Raw genomic sequence first — 19,449 nt, 5'->3', positions numbered from 1 at the left:
AAAGGCGCCGGATGTCCAGAACCAGACACGGGATCCTTCCCAGAAGCTGTGAGGCTTCTCCAGTCTGTCTCCCCGGCAGTGCACTGGAGCAAAGATGGCTCACCTTCCGGTTCAGGCCTGGAGACTGCTCCCGTGCGAACACCCCTCCTCGGGTGGGGAAAGGCGCCGGTTGCCGGATCAGGCCTGGGAACTGCTCCCGGGCAGACACCCCTCCTCGGGCAGGGAAAGGCACCGGTTGCCGGATCAGGCCTGGGGACTGCTCCTGTGCGAACACCCACCAATATCTTTTTTTTGTTTGTATTTTTAGCTAAGTGGATGAAAACCAATTGAAAAGATAGGAATTTCAGTACAGATTTGGGAATTCAAATAATTTTCGATCTTACCAAGAACAGGGCTAGTAATGTGAAACATGTGCCTCTCCACACGTGGGAAACTCAGGATAACTTCTTGACTTTCTTCCTCACGGGCTATTAATACCAGCATTTGATATATTTTATCCTTGAAAAAATACTTTTTCCAATTTCATTTTCATCCCTAGTTTTTCATTTCTAACACCTCAAAATACGGTTGAGTTTTAAAGCATCATGTTTGAATGGTATAATTATCCCCATCTGAATAGGGTTTTGTTCAGGAAAAAGAAAGGTATTACAAGGCAACCTCTCCAGTCCCACATACTATCTCTTGGGGCCTCAGGTACTTTTACTGCTACTGCTTATTATGTTGCTACAGAAAACTGTTACCATGGCACATTATTTGTTCCTAGGAGTTCTTCCAGCAGGAGCAAATGATACTGAAGAGTGGTAGACTCCTGGGGAAGCAAAGCAAACAGCTTGGCATATGGCTGTACTTAATGAGGTCACTCACTTTGAGCTGAGATGCTGTACACATTTCATGAGACAGAACTGCACATGTTGAGCAGACACTATGGAAGACACCAAGGCAGACTCTGTCTGCTGAAAAATGCTCAGCCCAGAGGCAGTGGGCAATGATAACACACTCTTCTGAGTCTAAGTTCTACAGAGGTGGCAAAGTCTTCTTTCTTGCTTTCACTACCTGTTTTTTCATCCCCACTGCATTTATCTGAGTTCCTGACACATCACCAAATAAACAAAACTCTGCAACTTCTGATGGAGAGAACTGTAGTGTAAGCATTGCTCTACTTACTTATTAAGACTTTATCATTAAGCCTACCACAGAGATCAAAAGCAGAAGCATTGGCTTACTGGTCATATATGTTCTGTCAGTGCTTTAATTTAACACAGTTAGTTCAGACTATATATTCTATAGTCTTGGATGTGAAATTCTTTTCTGGGCACATTTTAATGTAGAGAACAGGACCACTGTGGAACAATATAAAGTAGTAGAGATGGTGTTTTTGCTATTAGAATAACTTTATATTTCAGCAAGGAGCATACCACCTCTTGCCTTAAGAATCTACCAGTCCTCATTACTAAGTTGGTTGTGTTTTCTCAGCTTTCTCGTGCAGGAAGTCTGGTTTTGTCTCTTCCTAACTGAGCATTTGCTTGCTGTTACTTTTGCTAGAGTGCTTCCTTTCTCCATAGTTTTCATGACTGTCCCCTGTCTAGCTTAAATGCCATGTCTCCAGGGAGAAATGAAATATGACTTTCCAATTAGTGTTGTTTGTTTTAATCAGAATGTCACGTAGAACTAATGAATGTGAGTTTTCATTTTTAAATGTACAAAGAAATAAATAGAACCAAGTACAGTAAGTAGGTCACTCTGAGTTCTAATCCAGACAGGTCACATAGCAAGTTCCAGGTCAACCAAGATACATAGTGAGATCTCTCCAAAAGCAAAAACAAATGAAACAAAAGTAGTAAGTAATTTATATTATACTCTTTATCCCCTGATCAAATAAATAACAGCTAAATGGCTTAAAAACGATCAGCTTGGACTTACTCCATGACTCATTTGCTGCTGTATAACTCCCTCTCAAACTTGCTAACATAGACAGAGTATTCTGATGATCTGTGTTGACTATGTAGCTGTTGATTCTCCCTTTGAGAATACTGTTGCACTCAGATTTCATCTGTGGTCCTGAAGTTTATCTATGGTGATCTCAAGGTTCTGTTGAACGCAAAATTCATGCTTCTTCAGACACGTGCTTTGTGCTTGGGCTTGATTAGCTAATATTGCTGGAAGCTAATCAGGCAGTTCTCTGCCTTTAGCTTTGTCTCTCTTTAGCTAGCCTGGGCTGCATCTCAACATGGTGATCTTAAGATCAGCAAAAATAATGTTTACATCCTGGTACTTCCTAAAGTGAGTGTTCTCAAGCAGCAGGTTAAATGCTGTAAAATTTCAAATATAGCCTGAGAAGTCATACAGCATCACTCTCATAGCGGTGTATCAGCAGTTAAATAGCAGTACTGACATCTCAGTGATGTGAGATCTTCTAATCCATGACTGTAGGTTAGCCTTCTAATCCATGACTGTAGATTAGCCTTCTAATCCATGACTGTAGATTAGCATTCCTTCTAATCCATGAATGTACATTAGCCTTCCTTTGGAATTTTTTCATCTGTATTTTGTAGTTCTTGATATATAAGTCATTTTTGCCTCTTTGGTTGAGTTTATCCCTAAAATATATATTTGTGTGTATGTGTGTGTGCGCGTGTGTGTGTGAATGAAAATGCTTTCTTAGCATCCTTTTTTGGGCTGTTCATAATGATGCGCATAGAAATGTATTTTTTTTAAAGATGTTTACCTCTTTTTAAAGATTTATTTATTTATATATATGAGTGCTTTATTTGCATGTAAGCCTGCATGACAGAAGAGGGCATCAGATCCCATTGTTAGATGGTTATAAACCATCCCTTGGAAACCTAAGGCTCTGTCACCCAATCCTGTAACTCTCTAGATGACCAGTTACATAGACAAGGTAGACCTTTAACAGTGGCCAGTGGTAACCTGGAACAGAAAGAACTTTAAAGGAGTTCAACCAGCTGCCCCCCAAGTTCCTACACAACAAAGTAGTGCCTTTGAAGACTTTCCTAACCGTGCCAGGCTGGTATTGCAGTCCTGCTTCTTATCAAGTACTTCGTGAGTAAACACTTTTTTCAAGAACAAAATTTAACTGTAGTACAACTAAAATAGAAAAAAATATAGTAAAGAGCCTAGAGGCAACTACAAATAAAGGGGAAAGTTAAGGAGAGTGGGGGCCTGGGGCAGACAGGCTAGCTCAGTAGGTTAAAACGGTTGTCTCACAAGTCTAAAACCTGAGCTTGACCTCCTAGAACCCAATGGAATGAATAAAAAACCCAGTGCCACAAAGATGGCCTCTGACCTCTACACCCCTACACACACACACAATAATAATAATTTTTTAAAACTGGACATTTATTGCACAGATGTTTGTAACTTTGTCTGCTGAAAAGTTCTAGGTTCCATATTTATAGAAGAAGCCAAAAACCAACTTTTTAATAAAAATTGTATTTTTAGCAGAGGTAAGACTTATATGACAGCCAATTTTAAACTTTGATGTAAAGTGGGAAGAAGTCATTTCCCTGCCTTCCCCATAATTTGCAAGGCTGCTTCTCTTACTAGTGAATACCAGAAACTGTGGCTCTTAGAAAAGGCTTTTTACCACAGCAGGTGGGGGACATTGACAGGCCTGACTGAAGTCAGAAAGAGGCCCCCCACAAGGCCTTCTCTTAATTACAAGAAGTCTGAATGATGGTCTGAAACACCATTTTATACATACATGGAAATTCAGCCAATGGCCTGTTAAAAAATCTGAAATTTGCTGCATCTAAATCAAATGAAAATATTGAGATTTCATTAGTGGTGGTGTTTTCAGACATCTGTTCTGCTTTGTTCAGCTGCCTGTCTATCACTTCCGTGTCCTTTATATGTTAAATCTAGAGCTTTCGAAGAGAAACGCCAAAAGCAAGAGGAAAGAGAATATCAAATTAGAGAACGGATCCTGCAGCAGAGAAAGCAAAAGTTTGAAGAGGTTACTGAAAAATTCCAGCGTGCCCACGTTCCTGTTTCTCAGAGAAGGAGAGCAGGTACCTTCATTTCTGGAAAAATTCTAAGAACAAAAATGGAAGTTGTAATCAAATTTACATTTTTTAAAAAGTAGGAACAACCTGGTGTGCTGTTTGAGTAACAAGCATTTTAACCAAATGAAAAACAAGAATTTGATTTAAATTGAATTTGGCGAATATTGTATTGACTCCATTGGTAAATTCTCTATTCACTCACAAGTTTCTTTCAACTTCACACTAGTTCACAATGTTTTGTCTTTTTAAAATTGATTTTGTAAGTCCTTAACAGAAAATTTAACAATTGGTTCAGGAATTGAGTAGCATAGTCATTCTGGCATTTTACTCATGGTCTGTTTCAAATTTTTATTTGAAAGATTGGCAAACAAAAAGTCTACAAAGTAATACAATTTAATAGTCTAAGATCCACAACCAATTAAGAATTTAAATATAATTGGACTGAGGAGATGGCTGAGTAGATAAAGAAAGAATTGTGAGGCATGAGGCTAGAGTCTGCATACCTAGAACCACTTAAAAGTCAAAATCAGGCAGCCATGGCAGCAGCCTGTACTCACAGCACTTAGGGAGCACAGACAGGAGGAGTTCCCTAGAGCAAGCTACTAGCTAGTCTTGGTAAGCTCTGGGTTCAATACAAAGACCCTTCCTGAATAAACAAAGTGGAGAGTGATTGGAGCAGACACCCAACATCATCCTCCAGCCTCTACACCCACAGTTTAGCAGACACACACCTAACCCCCACAAACCTGCACCCACATACACCTATACCTACACACATGAGCATGCATACACACGCATATTAAATTTAATGTTTCAGTTATTAATATTAAATATTTATTACTTATATATTATATATTTTAAAAAGAATTTTAAGTGTAAATAAATTGATGGTTTCATATCACACCCATGCTTTTAGACCTTAAGTAGCAAGGCAGAACTAACAATATATCAAAGCTCACTAAAGAAAGAGAGCTGACAGTACCATTGTATACCCGGCTATCATATGCTGTACTGTGTTATAATCTGTCTCCAGCTATACTAAACTACAGAAATATGTAATTGTACTCTTAACACTAAAAATCACGACCTATTTTGAATAAGAATTTAAACAGTATCATTGGTACAATAACGGAATGTATAACTACTGTGAAACACAGGAAAGAATGCTAAACCTATGTCAAGATACTAGACCATTGTTTCTAGAAAAATAACATACATGACTCTTGAATCACTATCTTACCAGGCAAAGAGAACAATAAAGAGTATTCCAGACAGAAGGAACAGCTCATACAAATGAAATGTGTCTTTCAGTGCATCTGAAACATAAGTTGTTTCAGATGGGTGGTAAGAAAAATATTTACTTGAAACTAAAAAAAGTAAGTTGGAGCCAACTCCTGAAGAATTCTCTATGCCATACTAAAAAGCTCATCTCTAGGCAAAGTGCCATTTCTAACTGGAAAGTAAGTCATTTCAGTGTCAGTAAGGAATCTTAGTACAAACAGGAGCTGCAGAGAACACTGACATAATCAAAAGACACCAAAATGTGCTAGGGATTTTTTTCTCTCCTAGAATGAGTCCTAAAGTCAGGGTCAAGAGCTGGTTCCATGGTTGTAAAGTTTCAGAACAAAGACTCTACTTTCGTTCAGCTACCAATTTCTAGATGGTTTCTATCTTTACTCTTGTGGAAATGATAGCTGCTAGATCACCATCTATGAGATTGATATTCTAGACAGAAAAAAAAGAGGAAAATATAAAGTTATATGAATCCCCCTTAATAGAGGCCCCGTGCACATGTTTTTATCTGTTTGACTCTATTTGTAAGGAAAGCTGGAAGTTTCTCAGTGTTGTATGTTTCTACTCCTAACAAATATATAAACTAGAGGGACTTCTCACATTAAGATATGCTTATAAGAAAGGTAACTATGCACTTGGGAGGCAGAGACAGGCGGATTTCTGAGTTCAAGGCCAGCCTGGTCTACAAAGTGAGTTCCAGGACAGCCAGGGCTATACAGAGAAACCCTGTCTCGGAAAAAAAGGAAAAAGAAAAAAAAAGCCAAAAAAACAAAAACAAACAAAAAAGAAAGGTAACTATAGTGACAACATGGAATGTGGGTGGAAGCAAAACATACTGAAGTTAAAAGGCTAGGAGGGGACTTAGTGTTCGGAAGAGGTGTTAAATTCTCAGTCGAGCAGTAACTGTATATAGACATAAGAGGTAAGCTATTCAGATATCACAATCGATAGGATTATTAAATGTAGGAGAAGAAAAGCTACAAGGAAAACAGTGCCTTGGAAACTTGGCAGAGAGCATCACACATAATATGCATTAATAAATAGCAAATATACTGCTAGATATGGAGTAATATACTAGCATATTTTCATTATATGTCATTAATTTATTTTGATATTTTCAGACATGTATATAATATATTATTATCATATTCACTCCATTGTGTCTAGAGTTCAAGTTTGAATTAACTCTTGTGTGATAGTATACTGGCTCTGTTTAATCGCTTTGGAAAAAATTACAGACAATAGAATAGTGAGGAAGTAGTTGGCATGAATATTTTAAAATAAAAAGTTTTGTTTTTTTTTTTTTTAAGTGTTAGGTTTCCATGAAGAGTTAGAGCTAGAAAGTCGTCTGTTCTACCTGTAGGCTTGAAGAACTATGTATAGCATTTGATGAGTGGAACATAATGTCTCCATAGGCAAGGGACTCAAGAGAGGCAGCATTCTTGAGAGGCAGTGAGGGGAACATTAGAAGTAAGGAAAAGAGAGTATGTTGAGTACCAAAGTGCATATTTGAAGGCTTTGAAAGTGGATGTATACAGGAAACAAGATAGTTGAGAGGTATAATGCCCAAGCAGTGTGAGGTAATGTCTATATAGCAGATGATTCTGAGGGCATCACTTGCCTTCCTCCTACCTTAGCTTCTCAACTGTAAAATTTAAGACAGCACCTGTGTCAGGCAGGGTGAGCATACTGAAAACATCCTTAAAATAAGCTCTGTAACTGCTCAAATATTAGTTGACTTTTAAAATTTCATTCATGTGAATATTTTAACATTTGTCATAAAATTTTGAGACCATGAGATCAAATAACGAGTTTTTATATATGTGTGTGTGTGCCTACACATTTTTCAAAATTTCATGTTTTCAAATAAATAGTTATAGAATTGCTGATGAAAATCTCAAAGTAACAGTTTCTTTTTTACAACTTACATGTCAATTTTAAAATATTTATCCTATTGTAAATATATTGCACAAGAGCTTTGAAATATTTTATTGGTCAATAAAATTATATATCAGGAAACCATTGTTGATAGAATGATTCTTTATTGGTTTTTTTTCTTTGTTTTTTACTATTCTGTTAGTTTTTCAAAATCCAGTTCCTCCATTAGAAGAGGCCCTAAAACAAATTCAAGAGTCCAACTTAAAATCAGAAGTAAACATTCCTCTTTCCCACAGGCCAGCAGCAAACTGGCGGTGAGTAATTTATTATAACTACAGTAAAGTGGTTAGGCTGTTAGCTCTTATATAATAACCATGTGACTTTATACTTGATGAATTTGTCATCTTTTTCATTGCTTGCATCTTATCTTTGTTTTAGAATTTTTGTTTTGTTTCACAGATTAAGTATTAAATCAGAATTGTAATATGGCGTCTTATATTCTAGTGGTATAAATACTGCCAATAGTGAATCATTTTCTATGAAAAATAGCAACACTGTTTTAATATGTTAGTGTTTATTGTCTATACTAAAGAGATACAATTGTTTAGATTGTTTTGATACAAATTTAGTTTTAAAAAGATTTTGCAGTTGTAGTGGTATTTTTTTCTTCACTCAGAATTTCTTTGTTGTTGTCTCAATAAAAACTACACTTTGTATTTCTGATTCTCTCCAGCATTTCCTAAGTAAAGAATATAAAAGGAACAGCATGGACTAGCCAATCACTAGGCTTCCTCCAATAAGTGTATTTTTCATTTTTTCCAAATATGTTTTATGTTATCATATGCAGAGAACTAGATGAAGCATTGAAAAGCAGTATGGAATACACTGTAAAAAAAAATGCAATCCCTTGGGGCTGGAGAGGTGTTTTAGTGGTTAACAGCACCGCTACTCGTTCAGAGGACCGAGATTCAATTCCCAGCACTATATGAGCTCACAACTGTCTGTGACTTCAGTTCCAGGGGATCTGATGCCCTCTTACAGATATATATGCAGGCAAAACACCAGTGCATATGAAATTTTTTTAAAAACTCATTTTTAATTAAAATACGTATACAACCTTAAAGCATTGTAGAAAGCACTGAGAGTGTGGAGAGCTCAGTGGGGAGCGTTTGCCTCACCTGTGTAAGGCAGGATGGATCACCAGCACCACACAAAATATATAGATTTACATCAAAATAGTAATAATAATCAGAATACTTACCTGTAGGAAGTTGTTAATATTTCAGGCTGTAAATTTTGTTAATATTTTACCTATAAAAAATATTTTTAGATTTCTCTGGTCAGAAGTTCTCTTGATTAGAGCAAAAACATAATTTGATCCTTTCAGTATTTATTAGAAAAGAACTACTCTTTATTTTAAAGAATCTCATTTAAAAAGGAATGCTTCAGCCAAGCTTTGAAGAAAATATGAGTTAATCAGGACAAATGGTGAATGGCACTTGTAGACAGAATGGTGATCACATGTAACAAAGCAATGATATATATATTCAGGGTAAAGTGTAGTCTGACTTCCACAAGGATTCTCTAGTATGTGTGTATACACACACAAAGAAATATATATGATGTTAAAAGAAATAAAATATGTACTTATTCCTGAAGTTTTAAGAGAATTTTAAGCAAATAAAATCATTTTTAAACATACTTTTATAATCATTATAGACTATTGTGCATAATAAGGAGAGAATGGATAAAGAAGAGAAGAAAGGGAAGAAAGAAAACAATATTTCATGAAAAAATACATTATAAGTTTGGTGTGATAGTATAAAGAAAATAAAAATAGCCAAGGTAAAGGTGAGAATATGCTGAGTAGAAGTTTGGAGACTTCTCAAAAAAGTTCAAAATGAACTACCATATAAACTAGCTATTTCACTCCTGGGCATATACCGAAACAACACCATATACCACCACAGAGATGTTTGTAACCCTTGTTTATTGCGCCTTTATTCACTGAAGCAAAGAATTGGAATCAGAGTTGTTGTCCAACAGATGAGTGGAAAAAAATGCACACATACACACACACACGAATACTACTCAACTGTAAAGAAAAGTGAAGTTAAAAATGTACAGGAAAATGGATGGACATGTACATTATCAAGTGAGGTCACACAGTCTCAGAAAGAAATAAACCACATGTCCTCTCTCATATGTCTCTCTAGCCAATAATACATATATGTAAACAAATATACCGTGGGTACAGCATAACAAGAAAAGAAAACAGCTAAATATAATAAGATAATTAGAAAGGAGTAAATGCAGGGATGGATATGAGTTATGAAAAGAATATCATAAAACTAATTGTTTTCTAGTGCTAATTTCATCAAGTAAGTTCCAGTTTTGTGTTGGATAAGTGTGTAAATATTCAATACTAAAAATATAAATTTTAATATGAAGCTTCATAATTTCCATTTTAGATGGCAATTCTAACTGGATATAAGTTCGTTAAGTTGTATAGACTTTGAGTCTGATTAATTTTGACATGTAATGTTTATTTGCAAGGTTTTTTAAAGAACTTCACTGAAAAGGAAAATATGTTAATATTTTAAATTTTTTTACTTAAACTTTTTTAATCAGAAGATAGGAGTACAATTATAAATGTTAATTTTTTAATCAAAATTGAGACAAAGAGGACTAGGAAGAGATAACCTGAAGGTTGTGATTTTATTGTTACTTAACTTTTTTGAATATTTTTGTTCCCCAAACCAGATTATAGTTTTGTTCAGTATACTGAACTATAGTGCTGTACATGTTAGAAGAATTCCAGAAATAAGGGGGAAATACCATAGATAAAAGTAAACTCTCTGCGGGCAGAACTTGGCCTGAAGCTATACAAATGAGTAAGATAGTCATCAAAGACAGCAGTTCTTACAGTGTAATTACTTTGTCTGATATGTATGTACAGTGAGGTATATACATATGTACAGTGAGGTACATAGGTAGGAAAGAAAGCCAAGTGTTAAACCAGGAAAGGCTTTGATATGTTCTAGAAATAAGTAATGAGAGAATTGGAGCAAGGTCCCAATTATGTTTAGAAGTTTTGCCAAATTAATAGGGGCAGACTAATAGTGGAAAATCAGATAATCTGGTTAATCAAAATGACTTCTTCATAGCTGCCAAGGAAGGAAATAGAAGATGGAGAAGACTCAAGGATAGTTCCAGAGACAGGTTTCATCAGTGAATAGAGAGTGAAATGGTAAAACCGTTTGTCAAAACTTAGGGATGAGGGTAAGGTAAAGCATTTTGCCACAAAAAGAAGAGTATAGCTGTAAAGGAAGAATCAACAGGTTTAGGTAGAGAGTAGTTGAAAGGAAGATAGGTGTCTTAATTAGGGTTTCACTGCCGTACACAGACACCATGACCGAGGCAACTCTTGTAAGGACAACATGTACATTGGTTTGGCTTACAAGTCCAGAGGTTCAGTTCATTCTCATCAAGGCAGGAACGTGGCAGGCTCTTAAAGTCCATGCCTACAGTAACACACTTCCTTCTCCAACAAGGCCACACCTTCAAATAGTGCTACTCCCTGGGCCAAAAATATTCAAACCACCACAGGAAGGTATGCTATACGTTTGAAATGTAGGGTAGTCAGAAAGTCTAGGTCATGAATACAGATGTGACAGCCATCACAGATAAAAATAAAACTAGTTGGTATCTTCTCAGAGGTGATCTTGAGTTAAGCAATCAATCAGAATGTCATATGGTAACATGACAGTGTCCTTGGATAGGAACATCCTCTGGGAAGGCTACAAGGCATTTGAAAGCTAGTCTTTGCTACGTCCATACCTCCTACAAATGACAGCATCACTGTAGAGCAATGCAGTCACAGCGGGTGAGCCATTTCCCAACGAAACAACTTAGAAAGGTACCCCCAATACTGATCTAGCCCATTGAGAAGGATAAAAGGATAATGTTAACCCTTTATGGACATATACAAATAGAGAGAATATCACAATCAGTTTACACAAGATTCCAGGAGGAGTTCTGGTAGGGTAGGAAGAGGGTTTCCAAATTCAAAATTTCAAAAAAGCTGGCCTCAAGAATGAACCTGAAAGTGGGATGGGTGGGTTGGTGAGCAGGGGAAGAGGAGAGGGGATAGGGGGTTTTCAGAGGGGAAACTAGGAAAGGGGATAACATTTGAAATGTAAAGAAAATATCTAATAAAAAAAAAAAAAAGAGTGAGCCTGAAAAGGGGCACCAGAGAACTATAAAAAGATGATAGCGGCCAGGCGGTGGTGGCGCACGCCTTTAACCCCAGCACTTGGGAGGCAGAGGCAGGTGTTCTGAGTTCAAGGCCAGCCTGGTCTACAAAGTGAGTTCCAGGACAGCCAGAGCTACACAGAGAAACCCTGTCTCGAAAAACAAAACAAAACAAAACAGATGATAGCTAGAAAACAAAAGCCATTAAAGACAGTGGTCACGTTTCTCTTTTTACAGTAACTGGGCTAAGTTGTTCATCATAAGCAAAGCAACACATTGAAGTGAAGCAAGCTAGAAATATGTTAAGAACCAAAGTTGGAAACATAAAGGCAGTATGACTTTAGACTATTATGGGCAAGTTTGTCTGGACAAAAGATGGCACCTATCAGCCAAGGCAGCTGGGTTCACAGGGAACTTTGACTTTAAATACCTTAGTATTTTATACAGAGATGCTTCACTTTCCAGTTTGTTTGCTTGTTTATTTCTGTGTTCAATTAGTATTCTGTGCTGATCAGATATTTTCCATCTTAAAAGCACCTCTTTTGTACAATGAATGAAAGCATGGTTGGTTTTTTTGCTCAGCAATGTGCAGTTGTTTACAATCTTAGAAGGGTTAAACTGTCAAAATAATTTCAATTTTTCTGAAGCATTATGTTATTATTTTAGCAAATCTGTACTAAAATAAATAAGTATTATGTCCTAAATAGTTATGTACTAAATAAGTATAATTAAGTATTGTCTTTCTGAGAAATAATCTTTATTTTGTATCAAAATAGCTAGTTTTCGTGCTTTTATAATATACTTTGTGACTTTATGATTATCTATGTATATGTGTACATATATAGCATGTCTTCATTTGAAAATCAAATATATATAATCTATTAGGGAAAATTCTATGGTTAACTAATAAAAAGTTGGATTGTAGCCGGGCAGTGGTGGCGCACGCTTTTAATCCTAGCACTTGGGAGGCAGGGGCAGGTGGATTTCTGAGTTTGAGGCCAGCCTGGTCTTCAAAGTGAGTTCCAGGACAGCCAGGGCTATATAGAGAAACCCTGTCTTGGAAAAAAAAAAGTTGGATTGTCCTCTCCAAATAACTGACAGTATTCAATATTATATATTAAGTATAAGTATGAAATTTTAGACTATTAGTGATTACTTGTTGGCTTTTTGTAAATAAATTTATTACAAATATTTATACAAAGATTTTTAAGCTATTTTCATGTTAGAAATACATTTCAGTGGAATATAAACCTAAAGTGTGTTCATAAATGAAGTTATAGAAGCATGGTAGAGCAGTGGCCGTGGTGCTGGGGACTGAGTAGGCCTTTGCACAAACTCTGCAGCTTAGCCATAGTCTCAGCCCAAGGGGTGGCTCTAGTATAGACAATGCTAGTTGTAAAATAAAATATTTTAAGATGATAATGTTGTCATCTAAAACAGAAATTTGTTTGGAAAAGTGGAGACTAATGCTTAAGCCTCAATTTAAATATGAGACTCAGTTGTAGGAACTACTTCAGGTAATAAGATAAAAAAATATTTACAAGGTACTAAGTTTTAAAATATCAAAAATAATCAACCTTCCATCACAACCAATTTCTTATGACAAAGCTAATCTGTTTGGCATTTCTAGTGGATAAACTAACAAAACAATTTTGTTAGATATCTATCTCCAATATCCATGTCTTTGTGATGAGATAGTCCTTCTGAACCACCGGTGTCTGCCTTTGCTCCTCACACTAGTGGTTTAAACTAGATGTTTCAGCTCATATCTGTGCATCAGACTTGAAAAGGAGAGGACAGGTGAACTTGAATCATCTGTGTACATGTTTCAATCAGTCAGTGTGAGGAATGTGGCTGACCAGTGGAAGATCAAGCATGAACCCCAACTGATAAAATCAATCAAAACCCTACAGGCAGCCCAGTAATAGTTCTTAAAATCTTAATGAGGTTCTTTCTACTTGCCTGTCCAAATACTTTCCCACCTATGCAGATCCATTCCTGCTTGTCCAGCTATCTCCAATCCTGATCCCTACTTCTCTGGCCAGCGGTCTGCCTCACGGGCCCCATTGCTATCCCATCATCCCCAAAGTCTTCCTAGCTACCCAGTTGTTTGTCCCACCCCCAAGACCTGTATCCGTCCATCTGTCCCCTCTACTCTTCCAAAGACCTTTTTACAAGCCCCATTACTATCTTATCCTATCAGATATCTCCCTCGACCTCCAACCCCAGTTACTTCTAGCTTTTCTAGCAATTTCCCTAATCTACCAGACCCTGTTCCTTCTGGGCCACCTGTCCTTCGACCTCCCCCTTCCCGAAGTTCTCCCAACATTCCTGATCCTGACTCACAGGACAGGTTATTTTATAAAACTTTCAGACCCAAACAGTTGCTTGCAGCACAGCATTCTACCCAAGCAACTCTAATGCCTGCACTTCTACGCCGTTCCCTTCCAGCTCGACTGGTTGTTTCCCCAACCCCCTTGGAAACTCTCCCTGTTTTGAAACCTTCCAGTTTATCCAGGCATCCAAGTCAACCAGCCCCACCCCTCTCTTGTATCACTCCTTTGCCTGAACATTCTTCTAGGTTTAATGCTTGTCAGTCAGTTCAGAAATCCGTTCCACAAGCCACATTGTCAAATCAGCGCCAGGCCTTTATAGACCATCTGCCTGCCTTGATTCTCTCCCACCCACCTCCCTGTCATTCTCCATCCTCTTCTTTGCCGTCGTCACCTTCTACTTCCACATCCTCTCCATCCTTAGGAGCAGTCTCTTCCTCTTCATCCATACATTCTCCTTCTTCACCTCCTCCTTCCACCCAGCCTCCCTTACCTGTTTCATCTATCCCTCTTTTGCCCTCTCCCTGTTTGCCTCCAACGTATCTGGCTTTTCCCTCTCCAGTACCTTCTCCTTCCTCCTCTTTTATGATTTCTTCTTCCTTTCCTCCCATGCTTCACTCTATCTCGATCTCTACTTCCCCATCTCCTTTGATTCCTATCCATCCCTTCAATCCTCCTCACTGGGGGAAGAAAGTAGAGAAGAGGAGAGAAGAAAGTGGAGTAGAGAAGAAAGGAATAGAGAAGAAAAAGTTGAGAGACGACAACTTTAAAGGTAAATAAATTCAGTTTATTAGACCTTTCGTTATTTTGTTTGGGAAGGGTGACTAAAGGGGAAAGATGATGTAAAAGTAGAAAAGTATTAAAAAAAAAAAAAAAAAAAGACAAACATGTCATCATTCTTCAAGAACATGTACTAAATACCTTCTCATTAGCCCTGAACTCCTGGTGATAACAAAGGAATAATCAGGAATGTAGTAATCATTAACCTCAACAATTCTGGTCTGTCTAAATAAAGATATATATGGGTATTGGAGATAGTTATACGTCACATGTGGCAATATCCACCTTCAAAATGTTTTTCCTGGTTCATTTGGAAATGACTGAGCTGGTAATGAATGTCCTTGGGATTCATACAACTGGCCTAGTCAGGAGCCAGTCTCTGTATCACCCTCACCACCTCACCCTTGGAGGGCTTGGATTCTTCACTTGATGTGTACTGAAATATAACGAGCTATGAGTTTCCAGGGAGCACAAAGGAACCTAATAGAAGAGGTGCCCTGAGTTTCCAGGCAGCATAACATTGTTTAAGAAGGTAGCGTCCTGATTGGACACACTAAAAATAAATGGCATTGAAGACACTCCTTCTATAGCATAAAAAATAATGCTTATATTTCTGATTATATTCCTGAAACAAACAGAAAACAGTGGTTTATGTTCGTGGTTGAGGAAGTGCCACACTCCCACATAGGGAGAACATTCATACCTACCCTGACAAAGCAGCGTTCATAGTTTCTATCTGCTTGACTCTCAGCCAACTCTTTCAGGGATATAGTAATGCCTACTGGCCACGACACCAAGAACAAAAGCTAGTAATATTAAAATATATATCTAGAGAAAGGAAAACTGGCTACAAATTCACAGGATTTCTACCCCAGCCCAAGTGATAAAAAAAAATGGAATATAGTAATCAAAGTCATGAATGAATGAGTATTCTTATGTGATGCTCTTCTTTACTAGCACTCTGGTCTCATTGCCTTTAAGTCCCATTATAAAAATCTATATATTTCTCCAATATCCTTATATGTAATTATCTGGACACATGTACATAGTATGCAATTGTATCATGTATATACTTAAAGAAATAAGTTAATTTCAATTAAATGTACTAAATCTCTTCATATCTTGTTCACAGAGCTATAGATTCTGCCTTGCCTTCAACATTGTCAAAAAATGATCACAAGCATCAAAAACATCTCGTACGCAGAATTAACCATAATAAAGAAATGAAGGAAAACAACACAGCAAACCTGGCTTCTAACAAAAATGTGTTCCAGCTTAAACTGGAGGAGACACAGAAACTCCTAGAGAATCAACATTTAAGTGATTTGCAAGTATGAACTATAACTATTTTAATCTGTAGTAATCATTCTGCCCTACTTCTCAGTGTTTGCCAAAAGGAGGCAAAAAAAAAAAAAAAAAGTACTGCAGATGAGTCAGCACAACTTCATCACAGATGCTAAAAGAAAACTTGGGTTTTTTTCTTTCCCGTCCTTTTCCCATTTTTCTTTCTGCTGCTTCTTTTTCCATCTATTTAAAAAATATATATGCTTTGTGAATGTTATTTTCTGACAAACATAAGAAGTGTTTGAAGGTATAGTGTAATATAAGTATTATTGAGATTATATTACAAAAATGACCTAAAATTATAACACACATAGATATTAGGTTATTAATTAAGAGAGCAGCAAGTGCTCTTTACTACTGAGCCATCTCTCTAGCCCCTAAAATCAAAGTTTTTGAACATAAATTCACATACGTCCATAGGAAAATGATAAATAAGTTTAAGACCACTCCATGGATCTCATTTGGAAATTGAGCCATCAAGGCCCTGGCATAGATTTTGTCAGTATATTGTTTTGACACAGGATCTAGTTTAGCTCAGGCTGGCCTCAAAGTCACTATTTAACCAAGTCTATCCTTGAACTTCTGAACTTCCCTAGCATATTTATTTTTATGAAGATCTTTGTCTACTACATACAACCAGAGTTGAAAACTTCACTCCAAACCTTTATAAAAAGTAATTTCCTCCCAATAGAAAGTTCACATTAGGGTCACAGAAGTTCATTTTCTTTCTTTCTTTCTTTTTAATTCTTTATTGTTTGAGACTTTAATTAAAGTGTCCATAATCCTGACCTTCTAATTCCTCCCCTATTCCTGACAACCACCACTTTTCTCTCCCAACCTGGCGTACTTTGTTGTTTAAACCCAATGATTGCACTTAGTGCGACCTATGTGGGCATCTGTGTAGAATGACCAGTTGGACTATAGGTAGCCTCTCCAGGGTCACCACAGTCTCAGCATGGAAGGGGGAGGGATTCATGAAGACACATTCTAGCCGAAGAGCTGCTGGTAACTGATGGCTGCTGTTTCAAAGAACTTTTAAGAGTCTCTTTTAAGTCTAATGAAGGTTTCAGGAAGAATATATAATTTACAAAGAAGTATTTTTCAGAATTAATTTAGTATTAAGAAACTTCATACCCTAAATGGAATAGCAGTTATTTCTAAGCTATCTTGGTGGCCAGAACAATTGAGCAGTTAGTTTGGGAGTTGAAATAAAAGGAGGTATTATGATTTTGTTTCTTACTTTTTGCCATGAGGTGTGCTGCAAAGCTTACATTATACCTGTACTATTTCGTCACATTATTTGCTGTGTCACGGAGGGTTAAACTCAGTAATAACGGTGTGAGTCTACAACACAAAACAGTGCTGTTTTTTTTTTTTTCCCTCAGAAATTTTGTGATGAAGTTAATCAGATAACCAATTCTGAAACTCTCTCAAGTATAGACAGTCTTGAGGCTGGAGAGCGTGAAGAAATATACATCACACTTAGTATGAAGCCTTCCACGTCAACCCAGCAGAACTCTGTTCCCCTTAAGTCAGCAAATCTACAAGCAGCTCATTTAAGCTGCTTTGATGAAGAGAAACTGTCATTCTCTAAAACTCAGCATATAAACAATTGGCTTACAAACTTAGATGCTCAAAATACTCAGCCTGTTGCATCTTTTTCAGATATTTTAATTAAATCTAATGTTCTGCCCTCATGGGAATGTTTAAATAGTAAAGAACAAAATCCACCTGCTTTGAGCAGAGCTGTGGGAAGAACCACAAGAACTACTAGTGACTCAGTGGTCTTTGTGTGCAGTCCGTCCGTAGTTGCACTAGATAAAAAAGGAGAAAACACTGCTGAAAGTAATGTTGTGAGGACAAGTGAGCCCACTGATGGAGCACTCCTAAGGGAGAGGCCACCACAAACGGAGAGCCCAACATTTAAAGTCAGTCGAGCCTGGACTGCTCCAGAACCTCTGGCCCAGGAAACAGCTTCATTTTCCATCCAAGAGAGACCTTCTTGGGAAAGCAGAACTGCTTCAATTCCTGCTTCATCTGGACCAGTTTTATCACCTAATTCACAGTCAGGTGGGCCTTTAGCAGAGAACAACACACAAATAAAAGAAATTGACCCTGTGCAGTGCTCTGATAAGTTAGATGAATTGAAAAATATGAAACATGAAAAGATAAACCATCTTAACTGTAATAAAGAAAAGTCTTTATTTTCACACAATTTTCAGACAACCTGTGCACTTCAAAATTCTAATTCAAATGATAGAAAACAAAAAGAGAGTGGCCCATCAGCACCACTGTGTAACAACCCTCCTGACTGTGACTTGCCAGACCAGCACAGCATAAAACACAGTGTCCATGAACAAAATGGGGTGCGGCTGCTTAAGAGTATATTAAAGAAAGAATCCAGATATGAACATAATTATTTGAGAGCATTAGTTATGAATCAAGGTTTTAAGTTTAGGCACCAAAAGGCAGAAACTATTAGAGATAGTATTGAATTAACAAAACAGAAAGGGAAAGGTGCAGAAATATCAAAGACTAGTAAAAAACTGCGGTGGTTCGATGAAAGTGCTAACTTAGAAAATGGTGTAGATGATGGCCACCCAGTGAGGAACAGAGCAGGAATGGCTCCACAGTGGTTACAGCACTGTCACACTAACAGTGGCACCTACAACCTGACAAGTATTCCTGAGTGTCCTGTACATTCTGCTGCTGGAAAGAAAGCCAAGGCTGATTCTGTCCCAGAAAATGTTACTGATTTAGGAGGCTATGAAATGGACAGTGTGCCTTTGAACTCTTCTGTATCTTTAGGCTATAGCTTTGCCAAACAAGCCTGGTCGGCCTGCAGAAGAGGAGAGAGCAAAGCCCCTGTACATGCTAGTGACTCTAAGACTCAAAAGACTAAGCCTCAGAGAGGAGTAAAATTCACTAGAAGAACGGGGTCTTCAAAGGTCCAGAAAGGATTTGTACAGAACAGAAAACCCACTGTCAGCCAGCCACAGTCTTCAAGTAAAACCAACACAGTGGCCCAAACTCAGGGTAAACAAATTATAACTCATCCTCCACCTAAACCACCAACAAACATTAAAAGTGGTAAAAATATGCAAGTGTCTCCATGTCAGTCAGCCATACCTGAACATTCTCAAAATGTCATGACACAGAGCTGTTTAAGTTCAGCATCTGTGCTTTCAACAGAGTACCATTTGAACCAGGGGACTCAAGAAAGTAGTCTCCACTTCTCAGACACTTGTTCTAACCTCCCTGCTGTGAGTCCAGCTCTACCAACTCCTTACTCTTCTGAGTGCCAAACCTCAGCAAAAGCCAATTCAAATGGCACAGCTTTCCAGAAAGACGGAGCAGTATATTGTACCCATAGAAGTCCTGTTTGTGAAGAAAGCTACCAGTCTTTGACTCATAGGAATACTGAAGAAGAATCAGTTCTCCCATGGAGAAAAAGACTCAATGGACACCAAAATGAGAGGACCACTGGTAAGTATAAAATTTAAAATTTATACCTTTTTTTTTTTTTTTTTTTTTTTTTTTTTTTT

The 19,449-nt window shown here is 37.4% G+C and overlaps 1 protein-coding gene across 2 annotated transcripts in view; it reads left to right on the top strand.

Annotated features, from left to right (window-relative positions):
• Positions 1–19,449, top strand: part of Cep126 (centrosomal protein 126) — a 56,860-nt gene that overhangs the window by 9,006 nt on the left and 28,405 nt on the right. For both annotated transcript variants that reach the window (XM_029543695.1, XM_029543694.1), the window contains exons 3-6: positions 3,883–4,028; positions 7,396–7,507; positions 15,693–15,891; positions 17,290–19,390. In XM_029543695.1, coding sequence (XP_029399555.1) covers positions 3,883–4,028; positions 7,396–7,507; positions 15,693–15,891; positions 17,290–19,390 — 2,558 coding nt within the window. The remainder of the gene's footprint in view (positions 1–3,882; positions 4,029–7,395; positions 7,508–15,692; positions 15,892–17,289; positions 19,391–19,449) is intronic.

The sequence above is a fragment of the Mus pahari genome, chromosome 10 (assembly GCF_900095145.1).
Source record: "Mus pahari chromosome 10, PAHARI_EIJ_v1.1, whole genome shotgun sequence".
In the NCBI taxonomy this organism is placed as follows: Eukaryota; Metazoa; Chordata; class Mammalia; order Rodentia; family Muridae; genus Mus; species Mus pahari.
The sequence above is the reverse complement of the archived record's forward strand: the minus strand, read 5'-3'. Positions and strand labels throughout refer to the sequence as shown.